We start from the raw sequence: 16,195 nt of genomic DNA on the forward strand, positions 1-16,195 counted from the left end.
AGAAGGCAAAGCAGGGGGAAGGAGCCTGGGCTTCCCCATCCTTTGGGCTGGCAGGAGGCACAAAGCTGAGCGGTGCTATCCCAGGATGTGTGCATGGTGTTAGGAGGGCCAGGCAGAGGTAGGAGAAGAGGGAGAGAGTCACTGCTGCCTTAAAGTGACTCCATGTGGTACATGGGGGTGTCTCCAGAGTCCCCCCATGCTTCACCATCAGCTGCCACGCTGTCCCTGTGCTCCCAGAACCTGTTGATTCAATACTACCAAGAACAACGTGGCTTTAAAAACCACTGGGACGGATGCTGCCTTGGGAAAAGCCCCATCAGCAGCCAGAGGATAGGGCTTAAACCTGGAAAACTCTGTGAATAATCCTTCCTTGAAGCTCTGGAATGTCAGGTTCTCCTTTTGAAGCCCCCAGCGCCGCTCGGTTGGGCTGCTGCTCTGTCCTTAGGGAGCTAAAGGCGTGCGGGGCGACCTCGGTGCGAGAGCTGCTGTGCTCTCTCTTGTGTTTATCCTCTGGGATTTGAGTTATCCGGGAGGATTTGCTGGGAGGGAGAGAAACACACTTGGCCTGAGAGATGCTGCTGCTCCAAGAGGTCGCCTCTCTGTGTGCTTTTAGCTGAAGGAAGCCGATATCCCGCAGGGCCCCGGCGGCGTTTCACCCTCGTGGGCTGGGAGAGGCTTTTCCAACCTCAAGAGACTCATCCAGATTGTTTTTTGTTCTATTCTTTTGCCTTTTCGTTTCCTTTTGGATGGTTTGGGGTTTATTTGGGGGTTGGGGTTGGGGGCCTGTTTCCTACGAGTGGGACTTGGGGCACTTTTTGCTTCTCCTTACGCTTTCTTCTCTGGTCCTGGGGAGCAGAGGTTAGTAGTTGGGTGGGTTTGCTTTACGTATCACATGCTTAACGTCGTGTTTTCTTGCACAGAAAGGCACTCGAATCACTGAACTGCTATAAACGGCTTCGACACTACTTAGAGTATTAATGTTTATAAGCTTGACACAACTAGACTGGAAATAGGGACTAACAGATTGTTCTGTATCCAATTCAGGGAAAGAATCAAGTCGGGATGCGTAACAGATACCTCAGTTAAAGACAAATAAGCTGCAACAATAAACTGGTCCTTTCTCCAAGGACCAGCCCTTCAGACTGTGAAGAGTAACGCTTCCCCTAAGCCCGGCTTCGATCGGGGCAGTCGGGTTTAATCCGAGCTCCCCATCTCCTACTGAGCTCGCCGGGCTTTAGGGACGGGGTTACAGAAACCAGCAGCAGAGGCGGGATGGAGGAGCTGAGGAGAAGGGGTGGTGTGGGGGGGGTGTGGTGTGGGGGTGGATTTTGTCCCCCCTCTCACCCTGTCGTCCCCCCCCATGCCTCCTGCTTCATTTCACTCCGCTCGCCCGTGTTCGATTGTAATAGTACTCAGGGGTTTTGATACTGCGGGTGGGACTGAGCGTTCCTGGGGTGAAGCGCTCCGCGGCGCAGCCTGCCTCGCTGGAACGCTCCTTCCAAAGGCCAGACCAGGGGGAGCACCCAGGGGGGAGGCAAAAAGAATCCATCAAGAGCCCCCCCCACCCCCAGCCCCCAGCTTGCGTCCGTGTGGCTCCGATGCTCCTCGCTCGGGGAGGTTTTGCTGGGAAGGGGGTTGGGGGGAAAAAACCCCCTCAAGCACCCCAACTAAAACCGACTTGTCCTCTTCCAGCGGCTCCCAGTTGATGCTGGGAGAGGCACAGACATTGTGAGCTGGGAAAAAGGGGGATGTGGGGGAGGCTGCGTGCCTGCTCGGCTCCCAGAGTTGCGTGTGAACACGCGTGGCGCCGAGTTTGGGGGTTGGTTTTTTGGGGTTGGTTTTGGGGTGGTTCTTTGGCCGCTGCGTGCGTGTGGGCTCCAAACGGATTCGGCTCAGAAGATGTTTTCACCAAACAGCTGCAGCAGCCTTGCTACTCGTTTTCTTACCTATTTAAAACAGAGAAAGAAACAAAAAAATGCATAAAAACAAAGAAATTTAAAAAAAAAAATAACTAATGTGATAGCCTAGGCGGTGGATAAATACCTCAACGTCTCCTTCCAACAAGTGTCTGTATATGTTGTTGTTGGGTTTTTTCTATCTTACATGTTATCTGAATGTTTATATTCCAATAAACTTCTACCTCTTCACATGGTGACCCCCCCCCGAGCCTGATTTGCGGCCTCCCCTTTTCCTTAAAGCTGGATTTTTATCTTTTTAAAGGTTTCCAGGCACTTTCTTCATCTCAGGAAAGGATTCCTGGAGGATGGGGTCAGCCTAGATGAGGTCTGTGTCTTCCTTGCAAGTCTTGATGCTCCCGGTTTGGAGCTTCACTGGAGGAACTGGGCTGTAACACTGAGCTGGTGTGGTGTGGTGGTTTGAAATGAGCTCAGGGTGGGATGCTCCAGCTTCCAGGTGGGACAGTGAGGGTGAGGGAGCCCTGGGACAGGCTGCCCAGGGGGTGTGGAGTCTCCATCTCTGGAGATATTCCAGCCCCGTCTGGACACCGACCTGTGCAATATGAGCTGGGGAGCTGCTTTGGCAGGGGGTTGGACCCCATGAGCTCTGGAGGTCCCTTCCAACCCCTGGGATTCTGTGTTGTGTGGGAATTTCCCACCCTGGCACTGAAGGGCTCATGGTTATCGCTGCCTCCTCAGCACACAAAGGGATGTTTAATGCTTCCCAAGGGTTTTCCTGTTTGCAGAGCACCTGACGCTAGGGGTTTTTTTTCCAGTCATTGAACCAGTTCAGTGGTTGGAGAGAAACTGGTTTCCAGCCCTTGACGTACTGGTGTTTCCGAGGTCCCAGCAGCTCCGTTTGCTTTGGCCAGTGGCCCGCCCAAGGGTGCAGGGACTGAGCCTGGTGTGTGCCTACCACCTTCTCCATCTTCCTGCCAGATTCTCCCACATCCCTGTGCAGTGGAGCAGGAAACCTCCCCCCCTCCTGCGCATGGACCCTTCTGTGTGGGGGATGGAGCTTCCTCGCTGCCCCCCATAGCTGCCATGCTGTAAAGCAACAAGTTGTGAGAGCACTTGGGAGTGTCCTTGCTGCCTCTCTGCAGAGGATGGACAAGCCTCTTGCTGCCAGAGGGGTGTGGGCAAGCCCCAAAAGTGGGTGGAAATGCAAGGAACCAGCTTTTTGTGAGTCCCTGAGCTCGGCCTCAGGTCCTGCCCAGTGCATGTGGGGATGCTGGGGCTGCAATGCTCAGCTGCTTTGCCAGCATCTCCGCTGGTTTTGCTCCATGCTGTGCCAGAAGAGCTTTTGGTTTACAGCCCTGCCCGTCCTCCTCCTGCCACCACCCCCCAAGGATCCCGGTTATCAGAGGAGAGCCGGCACTGGCTTCGCCTGGGCTCCGGTCCCAGCCTATCTGAGTGGCAGGCAGGTGAAGGCAGAGCCTTCCCCCTCCGCCTTTCCTCCTCTTCTGCTCACCACCGGGTTCGGCTCTTCCCAGCTCCAGCTTCTCCCCACGTAAACTCAAGCTCAAGGACTCAGCTGCACCCACCACTCGCCTTAAAACCAGATGTCTGAAGCAGGTAAAGAGGGTTCTAGACATACAGGGCAGGAGGGAGGGACACAAACACCCTTGGTGCGCGCTGCTGGGGTGATTTATCCCCCAGCACCCTTACAAATCAGAGGTGGGAAGGTGCCTGTGCGAGTTCACATCCCGACTCCTCTCTCTCCATCCCTGCTCACCTGCCAGGGAACCCAAAACCCCTGCTGGGAGGGATAAAGCCCAGCTCTTTGCTCAGGGAGGAGGTGATTCCCCCTCTTTTAGGGTGCTTGGGTGTATCACAGCTCAGGGACTGCTGCTGCTTTGAGTCCAGCTCTGACACCCCTAAATAAACCCCCCCCCCCCACTCCTTGCAGGTGTCCCCTCTCCCCTCCAGCAGCACAGGCATTTCTCCATGTGTTTCATGCCCCTGGCCAAGCAGAGGGCAAATCACCATCCGTGCCCGACCCGCGTCAGCCCGGCCGCGGCGCTGATAAGAGCCACTTTTTCCATGGCCCTTATCGTGAAGCCGGGTTTGCTTTGGCCTCACCAGAGCCAGGCTGCCTATGCCTGTGGATGCCAAGTCTCCCAGCTCAGCCCTGGCCCCATCAGCTCCTCTCCTACCTTCTCCTTTCGGGATGCTCCCATACAATCCCACAAGGCTGGGCACCCAGCTGCTCCTCTCCGTCTCTCCATCACCCATGGAGAGCCGTGGCGGTGAGATCTGCCGTGCTGACAGTGCCCATCTCCTCTCTCTCCCTCTCTCCAGTGAATGTGCAGGTCTTCCTCAGCGTGGGGCTGGCTCTCCTCTTCCTCAACATCCTCCTGGGCTGCACTGTGTGCTGGCGGCACCGCCGGCGCCTGGGTCCCCCCCTCTCCTGGAAGCGAGCGACGGTGGAGCTGGGATCCTCCCTGCCCACCAGGACGGTGCCAGTACCCATCCAGCGGCGCTACGAGGAGGTGGCAGAGGTGCTGGATGCCCCACTGGAGGAGGGTACCCAAACATCAGTGGCACCCCACGGGGGTTTGCTCCGCAGCAGAGCTTCCTTGCCCAGCCTCCCCTTCTCCCCAAAGCCAGTGGGAGCGTGGCAGCGCCGCTGCACCATCTCCGAAGCCCACCTCCTCCCCAACGAGGTGGTGCCCCCCATCCCGGCACCCCCCGTGTCTCTGCCCTACGGCACCAGCCCCAACCACCGCCCTCATCTCCACTGCGACGTGTTCTACTCGCCAGCCGAGGCCACGCTCGCCGTGATGGTCCTCGGCGTTTCCCACCTGCCCAAGGCGCCGCGGGGCTCCTACGTGGAGGTGTTCCTGCTGCCGCGGCTCCCGGCGCCCCGGCGTGTGGCACTGCAGCGCGGCGGCAGCCCCCGGCCTGCCCGCCGGGAGCCGTGCCACTTCGGCCCGTACAGCCTGGAGGAGCTGAGGAGCTTCACCCTCCGCTTCGCCGTCTACAGCAGGCTTCACAGCCTCAAGGACTCCTTCATGGGAGAGGTCCTCTTCCCCTGTGCCCAGGCCACCTGGCACCCCCGGGAGACTTCTAGCTACAGCTGGGAGCTGTCGAGCACCAAAACCAGCCTCAGGAAGGTCAGGACAGCGACAGGGGGCAGGGAGTGAGGGTTGTCCTCGTGTTATGCTTGAGGTCTGCTTGGTCTCAGAGCCCTAAAACCCCATGGCAGGACCTGGAGCCAGCAGGAGGGACTGAAGGTGCTGAGATGGCATCTCCACATCTCCTTCCCGTCCTCCAGCCGTAATCAGTGTCCATCAACCATTGCACCCAGCAGCATCTGTGCTCAGGGGGGGTTCACTGATGATGGGGGTGCTGGGGGGTGTGGAAGGGTTAAACACAGAGCTGGCACCACCCTCACGGCACCGATAAGCATCAAAGTCACCTTCTCCCCTCGGTTTTGCCTGATCTTGAGGAACAGCCCTGAGCTGGGGGCAGGGGGTGGCTGGATGAGGTTGAAGAAGGTTTCATAGCATCTCCCGCTCTCTCATCCCACTGCAGTGTCTCAGCCAGAGCGTCCTCTCCTCCCCACCCAAACCCCTCGGCCAGCTCTTCCTTCTCCTCCAGTACCAAGCTCTGGCCGGTCGCATCAAGGTGCTGGTCCGCAAGGCTGAGCGTCTGGGCCAGCTCTCGCGCATGCCGGGCAAGCCAGGTAGGGCACCGGGCACGGACGGGGTGGGGGGGCAAGGGGTAGCCCAGGTGGGCACAGGGAAGGGCTTCCCCAAAAGGGTTAAAATATACAGGTTTATGGGTCAAAAAATAGCATGTGGCTTTCTGTCCTGCGGGCATTTCTGGCTCCCCAGCTCATGGGGAGGGGGGACAGGGATGAGAGCTGAGGCCCTTGGAGCTCTGCAGAGCCCCATGGAGATCTCATAGCCCCCCCCAGGCACCCTGGTTTAGTTAATGGGGCTGTATGCTGATCTAGCTTGTGTGTCCCCAGAGCAGGTCCCTCTCACCAAGGCTCTTGCCTTCACTTCCAGGCCATTACGTCGTCATCCGCCTTTACCACAGCGGCCACGTCATCGACACGAAGGAAACCAAGTCTGTCACCGGGTACAGCCCCGTGTGGAACGCGCCCTTCCTCTTCAGCCTCCCCACAGGGGACATCCAGCAGCAGGACCTGGCCTTGGAGTTCACTGTCATGCAGGTGAGCGGGGCACAGGTGACCACAGCCAAGAAGGTGGCTTGGATCACCCACGCTCTTGGGGGGGTCTCTCCTGAAAACAGGGGGGGCTCAGCACTCCCCCGGGGGGTACGTGCAAACCCAGAGGAGCTATTCCTTGCTGCTTGTGGGGGGCAACCAGGGTGGGGGGAGTTCTTCTGAGGGCAATGGGTGTTTCTAGCTCAGCTCAAAGGCCACCTGTCCCTCTCCCATCACAGGCACGCATCTACACCCGCGGCACCCCCCTGGGCCACGTGCCGGTGGGTCCCCGCGCCCCCGGGGCTGGGCTGCTGCACTGGAGGGAGATGTGGAGCCGGGGGCAGCTGGAGACAGCGCGGTGGCACCAGATCCAGCCCGACGTCCTCGGCCCCTGACCCAGCCCATGGACAAGGCAGGGGGATGTCTGAGCCTTGGAGAGGCCGAGCCTTGGCCAGCGTGTCAGTGTGGGCTCCGTCCCCGGCGCTGGGGGTGGGCGCTGGTTGGCACAAGCCCCTTTCTGAGCAGCGCCGGAGGAGAGCCAGGTGGCTTTTGGCCTGGGCAGGGGGAGAAGAGGACCCTTTCGTGGCTATGGCCATGGGCTGTGTCCTGCCAGCCCTCAGACCTTGGCTGTGGTGGGCGGTGGGTGGGACGCCTGCCCAACTGGGAGCCTGCCCAACTGGGAGGCCCTGAAAACTGGGAGCCTACCCCAAACTGGGAGCCCCCCTCAACTGGGAGCCTGCCCAACTGGGACCTTCCCCCCTAAACTAGAAGCCCCAGAAACTGGAAGCCCCCCAAACTAGAAGCCCCCCAAACTGGAAGCCCCCCCCCCCCAGTAGCATCTACAGCCTCTTCCACCCCACCAGCGCTTTCCACCCGCCCCCACAGCCCCTTCCCCACCCCACCAGCCGGGCCACAGCCGAAACCCCCAAGACTCGCCCCCTGTACCCCCCGTCATACCCGTCATATACACTACACCCCCCCACCCGACCCCCCCCCCCCCACCTCCCGGGCGGCGGTTCGGTTTCAATGAGCGGTTTAATAATAAAAGGCTCCAGCACGATCGTACTCGCCGGTAACGGGGGGGGCGAGAAGCCGGGGCCCAGGCCCGGGCTGCCCCCGCCACCCCCCCGCCTGGCCCCTTAATACCGGCGGCCTCCGGGGCGCGGAGCGGCGGGGCGGGGCCGGTGGCGGCGGAAGCGGAAGCGCCGGTGGGGCCGGGCCGCGGGCGCGGAGGGGCGCGGAGGGGAGGTGAGGCCGGGCCGGGCCGGGCCGGGCCGGGCCGGGCGGAGCGGGGCCGCGGGAGCGGGCGCGGGCCGGGGCGGGCGAGCTCGGCCTCTCGGTTACCGGCAACACACACCCCCCCCAGCCCGGGCCTCCGGCTTCAAGCCCTTCCCGGCGCTGGGGTTGGCGGGGCCCCGGCATCCCCGCGGTCTGTTTGGGGTGGGCTCAGGGCGGGAGCCGAAGGTTTCCCACCCGGGCCCGGTCTCCAACCCCCCCCCCTCCTCCTCAGATGCATCACTGTAAGAGGTACCGGTCCCCGGAGCAGGAGAGCTACCTGGATCCCCGGTGGAAGAGGAGGAGGTCCCGCAGCCGAGACTACGAGGGCAGGCTGCGGTACCCACCCCGCAGGGAGCTCCCCAGGAGGTCGCCATCCAGAAGGTAGGAGCAGAGGGAGCCAGCGGGGACGGTTATCCAGTAAACCCTTTGGCCTCCAGCTTTCCTTTGCCCAGCTCCCATCGGCTTTAAAACCCCCAAATCCCAGGGCTGGGAGTAAAGGGTTTAATCCCATGTGCCTTCCCTTTGCTCTGGAGAGAGTTCTTCCCAAAGCCAGCTCTTCAACAGTAACACAGAACAGCCAGAATCACGATTCCCAGTATTGAGGCATTAAAGTCTTTCCCAAAGACCTGTTTTCTTCCCAAATCAGGTTTAAAGTAACCTGCTTTTCCCTCCCCAGTGCCGTCACAAGGGTGTCCCTATCCGGCTTTGGCTCTGGATTTTACCTTTGATCCTTCTCTTTGGCATTCCCACGGGGCTGATGAGGCGCTGGAGCTGGTACAGATCCGCTGGCCGCACAGGGCAGGTGCAGTCAGGAGTTCCCCTTGCCATTCCTGAGGTGTTCTCCAGCTTAATCCCTCTCCCAAGCCTGGCTGGAGAGGAAGCAGCTTGTGAAATAACAGCTGATGCACGCGACGGCCTTTTCCGTTCATCCCATGGGTTGTGCAGGACAGATTTGGGTGGGAAACAGGCCTTTTCTTGGTGAAAACCTTCTCACCCCTTTAACCTGGGAGCCAGCACCTTCTGTGTTGGAGAGTGTTATTCCTGCATCCCATTAGGGAGCCAATCGCTGCCCAGACGGGTGTGAACAAACCCAGTTCCCCTTTCCGGACAGAGCTGCTGCTCTCATCGCTGACGGGATCTCATGGTGCCAAGGGATGAATGGGGGGAGCTTGGGCTTGGTGTGTCCTGGCCCTTCCCACTGTGGAGATCCAGCTCTTCCCCTCGTCACTGGAGGCTCATGAGGCTTCCCTGTGCCTTGGGAGGCTGGAATCTCCCTTCTGGCTCTGGGTCTGGTGCGCGTGTGCGCAGCGAAGGGTTGGTGTTTGGGGGACCCCGGTCCCTGCTGGGAGCTGGTGTGGGGTGACATGGGCACTGCTGCTGCCTTCAGATCCCGTTAGCTGGAGGGTGAGCAAGGCACCTTCCCCCCCCTTCCCCGGTGCTGGGAGAAGAAATGATGTTAGGATAAACACTTTGTGGAGGTGGCTGGGCTGAGGCAGGCAGCTCAGATCCGACTGGAAGCAAAGGGGGGGTTTCTTCCCTCCAGCCAGGAGAGCACCGCTCTCTTTCCTCAGTAAACTTTCCCCTGAGGAGCTTGGCCAGGAACAGGTCAGCACTTGAGGCTCAGCGGAGCAGGGGTTGGAGCTGGGACACTCGCCGCTGTTTCCCTGCCACCCCACAGCAGGATTTTCAGCAGGATTCTGCTTTTCCCGCTTTCCCAAGCTCCTAAGTGTGTTTTTATCTTGCCTTCCAGCCATGACAGGATGCCTTACCCCAGGAGATACAGGCGGGACAGCGATGCCTACAGATTCGAAGACCGAAGCCCGTCTTTCGGAGAGGATTATTACTCCACCCGCTCGCGAAACTGGCGCCGATCCAGAGGCAGAGAGCAGCACCGTCCGAAAAAGCATCAGCATCACTGCAGGAAACGCAGGACCAGGTCTTGTAGCAGTGCTTCCTCGGTGAGTAACATCCAGGAGGAGTTGAGGATTGGTCAGGGCTTTAATCGTTCTTCCCTCCTTTCAGCTCCGAACGCTCTGGGTGAGTACCTCTAATCCCGTTTGGATTTGGTTGGTTGGTTGGTTGGTTGTTTTTTTTATCTTCCTTCCTTCCTTTCTTTCTTTTTTTGGTGTTTGTTTTCATGATGTGGAACGTGTAGTCCGGAGAAAATCCGTGTCTCGTGAAGCGGGAAGCCTTTGTAGCTCTCTGTACTCAGCTCTTACTAGCCCTTGTAGCCTTAATACGTGAGGAAACTAAGCTGGCTTCTTTACGGCCAGGGAAGGGATTAGGGAAAGCCTCGGCCGTGGGGGAATCCGGTGTCGGTTGGGTTTACACACAGTGGGGCTTGGCTTCCACATCCTGCTGCTGTTTGAGGGGAGGTGTTCGGTGGGGAGTGGTGGGATGGACCAGCCGGGCTCTACCCACAGTGTTTAGCCCCATGGCTTGTACCCCCTTCCCTCCCCACAGTCCCTAGGGAAAGGCTGCACACGTGTCCTTGGATTTCAGCTTCTCAGAAAGCTTCCCGCGGTGTTGTGTTCCCCCTTTATCAGGGGGAGTATTCCCTGGTTATCAGGGAACATTTGGCACTGGGGTTGGGGGGGCAGGTCCCAGGAATAGCCTGTGAGGTACCAGACCTGCTTCACCGCTCCTCTTCCATATGGAACCTTTCCATCTCTGCAGATGGATTGCTCTGGAACCCCAACCACTGACCGAGCCCTGAGCTCTGATCCCTGCAGTTACAGCCAGGAGCCTCCCATGGTCTGTCCCTTCCTTCCTTTCATTCCTTTCCAGTTGGCTTTATTTTAATTTTAGAGAAAGGCCAAGGTTAGGCCAACCCTCCCCCCACCAAACCAAGCCTCCAGCACAGTTTGTGAGTGCAGTGATGATGGTGTTCAGGGCTGTAACTCCTTGGAAGCCTCCTGGCTTTCTGGACTGTCCTCTCTGCCTTCTCCTCCGTTTCAGCTGGTCTCTTAGGGTGTAGCTCGCTATTCGGGATTAGCCAGGGAGGGTGAGGGGCAACAGGAGCCCCGTGGAAGCTCGGGCACGGCAACATAGAGCTTCAGACTCGTTTCTCTGGCTGTAGGGATCCTAAGTAATGATTTGATGTATTTATTTCTAAGGCTGAACTAGAACAAGATGAGGAATTAGGGCAGTTTGCCTTGCGGATCCCGGGTCCTTTTGGGAACGGTGGGCTGGTTTGCCAGTAGAAGCCAGCAGTAGCAGGGGCGAACGTGACCTCGTACCTTGAGTAGACACCTGAAGCAGAGCAAAAGGCTTCTCAGGGGACTCCTTGAACTTCTCCCAGGCTTTAAAACCCACGTTGTGTTCTGCAGCAGGGTTGAGGATCAGCGCTGTAGTTGGCTCTGCCGAGAAGGGAAGAGCCGGTTGGTAGCCAGGGCAGGACGTGGCTCTGAGTAGCCAGCAATCTCCTACCCGAGGCAGCAAAGAGCTGCCTGTGCAGAGGGAGAACTGCTACTCTGGCTTCTACTGGGCGGCTTGTCCAAGCCCCACAGCTCCTATTCCCTTCATCCCCTTTGCCAGCAGAGCACTACAAGGTGGTTCTGGCAGAGAGCCCTCCCCTTCCTCACGCTGCAGAGGAGGAAGCAGGGGGAATGGCAGCCAGTGCCTGTGCCAAGCCGCCTTAACCCTGGAGCTTCTTGATGATCCCTGTGGGTCCAACTCAGGATATTCTGGTGCCTCTCTGACTCCCTGCTGCCGCTTCCCTTCGGAGAGGAGGGGGGCCACTAACAGCAGCAGCTTTAACGAGCTCCTTAGTTTGGTTTTGGTTTATTTTTTTTTTACCACATACCTGTAGCTGTTGATTACTTTTCTGTTTTGCAAGTTAGTTTTGTGTCTTGACGTGTCCCTTGCAATATCCCTATCGTTATATATGCTGTGTGCCTTATGAAATGCTGGGATCTGGAAAATCCAACCACCGACGGCACCGTCCTCTCCACCTTTGAATGACAACCCCATCCCGCCGCCGTGTGCGCGCTTTGGTCGTACGCCGGTTCGGGGGGCGGCGGTGGTGCCTACAGAGGAGCCAACAGAGCAGTAAGCGCAGCAGGAGCGTGGAAGATGACAAGGAAGGCCACCTGGTGTGCAGGATCGGCGATTGGCTCCGGGAGCGATGTACATACAGCCACCTTGCGTAAAACTTTACCTCTCTCCTTCCTATCCCCGCGTTAGCCGAGAGCTCTCGTGTCGCCCTCGAGGGGTCTCTAGTGTTATGTTGCTTATAAATGGACTGAGCAAGTAACTTGCCTGAGGCAGACAGTAGACACTTGAGTTTTAAAGAGCGTAGCAGCAAGACACTTCTCTTAGTCTTTTTTTTTAGTTTTTTAATTGGTTTTGGTTGGTTTCTTTTTTTTTATTTTGATGTTTTTATGGCTGTGAAATGACAGGACCTTCAGCTCCAGCTCTGCCTCCCAAGTTCACACCCACTCCTGTTTTCTCTCCTAGATGAAATTGTCGGCAGCCTGGGAGAAGGGACTTTTGGCAAAGTGGTGGAGTGCGTGGACCACGCCAGGTGGGTGTCCTTCCCTTCCCCAAAATTACCCCCCACACCAGACCCTTGTATCTCAAGCCCAGGATTAACACTGCTGTTTCCTCCCCCAAAAAAACTTGCATCACCTTCTGCTTGGTGCTACAGTAGAAATTCTCTCAGAGCAAGCAGAAAGGTGTCTGCTTCAGACGTCAGCCCCTGACGTTGGAGGAAGAGAGGGAGGCTGGGGGCTTCATTCAGGCTGCTGTGCTGCAGTGAACTCTGACCTCTTAATCTGCCCATGTACTTCTCCCTTTTCTTATTTCCTAACCTCTCCCCTGATTACACTTGACCCCTGTCTCTTCCTGACCTCTTGTCTGGCTCTGAGCTGTGGGGTCGGCTTAGCGTAGGAGCCACTGGGCTCTCCTGCCTCCTTGGAAATCCCTCTGGTTGTCAGAGGCACAGTGACCTTACGGAGCTGTGTCAGGACACAGCACGCTGACAGAGCTGGCTGCAGCTATTCCGAGCCTCACCCAGTAGAGAGCCTCTTAACACATCAAAAAGTGGCTGGAGTAACTGGGCTGTGCCCTTTCTCTGGGCTGTACTCAGCTTTTTTACTCCAACTCAAGGCATTTTCTCTCTCTCTCTCTCCTTACAGAGGCAAATCTCAGGTGGCGCTGAAAATCATTAAAAATGTGGGAAAGTACCGGGAAGCAGCCAGGCTGGAAATCAATGTCCTGAAAAAAATCAAGGAGAAGGACAAGGAGAACAAATTGTAAGTTCCTACAAGGCTTGGGTGATGTCTTTGAAGGACCATGGGGCTGAGGGCTTGAGTATCTGCTACTCACCTCTGGTGTGTGGGGGGGTGAAAAGCCCCATCTCGCTCCTCTGTGTTTTGGAAGAAGGGTCTGGCTCCCGTTGCACCAGAGCCCTAACAACTGACCTGCCAGGGCCTAGGGAGGAGAATTGAATGGAATTTATCCTGGGCTCCATCAGGAGAGGAGTGACAGCAGGGACAGGGAGGGGATTGTCCCTCTCTGCTCTGCCCTCCAGAGGCCCCAGCTGGAGTCCTGTGTCCAGAGCTGGGGCCCCAGTACAGGAAAGATGTGGGACTGGTGGAGAGAGGGCAGAGGAGCCACGGAGATGCTCAGAGGGCTGGAGCAGCTCCCCTATGGAGAGAGGCTGAGGGAGCTGGGCTGGTTCAGCCTGGAGAAGAGAAGGTTGTGGGGGGACCTCATTGCAGCCTTCCAGTCCCTGAAGGGAGCAGAGACACAGGAGGGGAATCAGCTTGTTAAAGGGCAGACAGGGGCAGGACAAGGGGGATGGGGTGAAGCTGAAGGAGGGAAGGGTTAGAGGAGATATTAGGGGGAAGTTCTTTCCAGAGAGAGTGGTGAGGGGCTGGAAGGGGCTGCCCAGAGAGGGGGAGGGTGCCCCATCCCTGGGGGTGTCCAAGGCCAGGTTGGCTGGGGCCCTGGGCAACCTTGTGTAGCCCCAGGCCTGGAGGTTGGTGTCCCTGCCTGTGGCAGGGGGTTGGAGCTCTGTGATCCTTGGGGTCCCTTCCAACCCAGACCAGTCTGTGATTCTGTATTTTCCAATCCCCAGAGCTTTTGCTCACCAATCGCTTCCAAAGGAGCCAAACCCAGGGAGAAACCATTCCACCTCATCCCTGCGGGACAATGATCCTCTTTTGTCCTTCTGTTCTCACAGCTTGTGTGTGCTGATGTCAGACTGGTTCAACTTCCATGGCCACATGTGCATTGCCTTTGAGCTGCTGGGCAAGAACACTTTTGAGTTCCTGAAGGAGAACAACTTCCAGCCCTACCCTCTCCCTCAGATCCGGCACATGGCCTACCAGCTCTGCCATGCCTTGAGATGTGAGTCTTGCTGGGTCAGGGTGCCTCACCGGGAGGGAGCTGAGGAAGAGTTGGCTCGGTGGTTTTAAAGGGAGCTGCATAAGGAGCATGTCATTGTCTGCTGCTTATTTATAATGTGATTGTTTTCCTCTCTCCTCTGCCCATGCAGTTCTACACGACAACCAGCTGACTCACACAGACCTCAAGCCAGAAAACATCTTGTTTGTCAACTCGGATTTTGACACTCTGTACAACGAGAAGAAGGTGAGTTATGGCCACAAAAGAGGAGGCTAGAGCAGGAACAGCCACCTTTCCTTCCCTGTTTTGCATGTTGAGTGCAAGCCAGGCCTTTCTTGCTCACTCCCATGGTCTAAAAGCCTCAAGGCTGCTTGGGTGGCTGCAGCCTATGAAGCAGAGCATCCAGCAGCTTAACACTGATCTGAAATGCTAAGAGCTCAGAGCTTCACGGTTCTAATCCTTCCGATTAGGTCAGACCTGGCAGTTGTGGGGTCAGAGGGCTCCTCTCAAAGCCTAACTTAATCCTGAGCTCAGAATTCTGAGTCCTCAGAAGCGCTGAGGACCGGGGTGTCTGCTTGCAGAGCTGCGAGGAGAAATCCATTCGGAACACGAGCATTCGCGTGGCGGATTTCGGCAGCGCCACCTTCGATCACGAGCATCACACCACCATCGTGGCCACCCGGCACTACCGGCCACCTGAAGTCATTTTGGGTGAGGACTGCTGGGAGTTTGGGAAGCTGGGACCAGTGGAGGAGAACTCCTGTCTGCTTTTGGGTGATCCCCAACGAGGAACTGGTAGAGAGGGTGAAGGTAACTTGCCTCTCATTGCAGAGCTGGGCTGGGCACAGCCCTGTGATGTCTGGAGCACCGGCTGCATCCTGTTCGAGTACTACCGCGGCTTCACGCTCTTCCAGGTACGACTGTTGCTACAGGTGTTGTGTCCTAAGAATCCTGGGTGGCCCAAGCTTCAGGGAAGGGAAAGGTGGATCAGGCAGTAAAAAGCAGGAGGTGGAGCTTGAAAATAAGCCTGGGAAAACTCCCGGGTTGAGGACTCACACCTTGCTGGGAGGACAAGGTTCAGCTGGCTTCTGGTTTCTTTTCACTATGCCTGTGAAGACTAGGAAATCCAAGATGTGGACAGGAGCTGTGTCATTCCCAACAGAGGCTCATTCTTCTTCCCCTGTACTTGTATTGGGGAACACCCCACCCCCCCCCAAGCTTTTTGTCACCCCATCTCCCACTAACTCACCCTTGTTCTTTCCCTTGGCAGACCCATGAGAACAGAGAGCATCTCGTCATGATGGAAAAAATCCTGGGGCCGATTCCATCTCACATGATCCACAAAACTCGGTAAGAACCTCTTCCTGACCTCAGGACAGCGTGTGGCTGATCCTCCAGCCTCACACCAACGTAGGTCCCACGAGGAGCCTCACTGAATGTCACCTTTTCTCTTCATCAGGAAGCAGAAATATTTCCACAATGGGAACCTGGTGTGGGATGAGAACACGTCTGATGGGAGATACGTCCAGGAGAACTGCAAACCCCTGAGGGTAGGTGCTGCTCCGTGGCGGGGGGCTGGTTGTGTCATGAGGCTGAACTGCTGGGCTATTCCCTTCTCCAGAGCAGCAGGGTGGGGGCTTAGGGATGGGAACTTCCCTTAAAAAGTGGCTTTTAGAGAGCCCCAACCTCTTCACTGGGGAATCAGGATGGGAGAGCGGCTGTTACCTTGCTGAGGCTTCTCTCTGTCCCCTGCCCTTCTCTTCCAGACATACATGCTGCACGACTCGCTGGAGCACGCACAGCTCTTTGACTTGATGAGGAGGATGCTGGAATTCGACCCTTGCCGGAGGATCACGTTCTCGGAAGCTCTGTCCCATCCCTTCTTCGCTGGCCTCTCCGCAGAGGAGAGGCTGCTGTGCGGTCGGGGCGCGAGCCGGGACCTGAGCAGATGACCCTGGGAAGGGTGTGACACCAGCTGGAGTTGTACAGACGGGATCGGGTCCGGCTTCCGCAGAGCGGCCCCGGGGCCCTCTTCTTCCTCAGGGTTCAGAGGGGCTTGGGGCACTGTGACAAAGGACCCTGGGGAGGGAAGGGCAAGAAAAGCTCCCCTGGAAAGCACAGATTTGTCTATTTATATGTTGTAAAGTTAAAATAAAGTGTTTCTTATTGTTTGATACTTCCCTTGTAGGCAGGTGTAGGGTTCTCTTGCTCCCAGCTTTGCCTTTTCTGCAAAGGAAGATGGAAATGTTGGAAAAAAAAAAAATCTAACTGGAAACTAAGCAGCAGGTACCTTTGCCTCACTGGAGGAGGGGAAAAGACTCTGCCCAGCCTCTGCCCTTGCTCTCCCAAACAGTGTGGAGCAGCAGGAAGGCTTCTTCTAGCTGTGGTGTCAGGCTCCAGCAGGACAGCAGAGAAATAAACACGGCTATGCACA

General features: G+C 57.2%; 2 protein-coding genes across 2 annotated transcripts; both read left to right on the forward strand.

Moving 5' to 3' along the window:
- Positions 1-4,188: 4,188 nt before the first annotated feature.
- Positions 4,189-6,527, forward strand: LOC311194720 (synaptotagmin-2-like; the record flags this gene model as incomplete). The annotated part of the gene is made up of 5 exons (XM_084267919.1): positions 4,189-4,204; positions 4,257-5,071; positions 5,538-5,643; positions 5,972-6,138; positions 6,372-6,527. 5 exons carry the CDS (start codon positions 4,189-4,191, stop codon positions 6,525-6,527), a joined length of 1,260 nt encoding a protein of 419 aa, XP_084124045.1.
- A 789-nt stretch (positions 6,528-7,316) lies between these two features.
- Positions 7,317-16,188, forward strand: CLK3 (CDC like kinase 3). The gene is made up of 13 exons (XM_084268068.1): positions 7,317-7,380; positions 7,643-7,791; positions 9,161-9,368; positions 11,445-11,538; positions 11,869-11,935; positions 12,549-12,665; positions 13,598-13,764; positions 13,913-14,007; positions 14,343-14,472; positions 14,593-14,675; positions 15,032-15,111; positions 15,221-15,311; positions 15,528-16,188. Exons 2-13 carry the CDS (start codon positions 7,643-7,645, stop codon positions 15,711-15,713), a joined length of 1,467 nt encoding a protein of 488 aa, XP_084124194.1. The 5' UTR covers positions 7,317-7,380; the 3' UTR covers positions 15,714-16,188.
- Positions 16,189-16,195: the final 7 nt, after the last annotated feature.

This window comes from Gallinula chloropus (genome assembly GCF_964237585.1).
Source record: "Gallinula chloropus genome assembly, chromosome: 9".
NCBI classification, from domain to species: Eukaryota; Metazoa; Chordata; class Aves; order Gruiformes; family Rallidae; genus Gallinula; species Gallinula chloropus.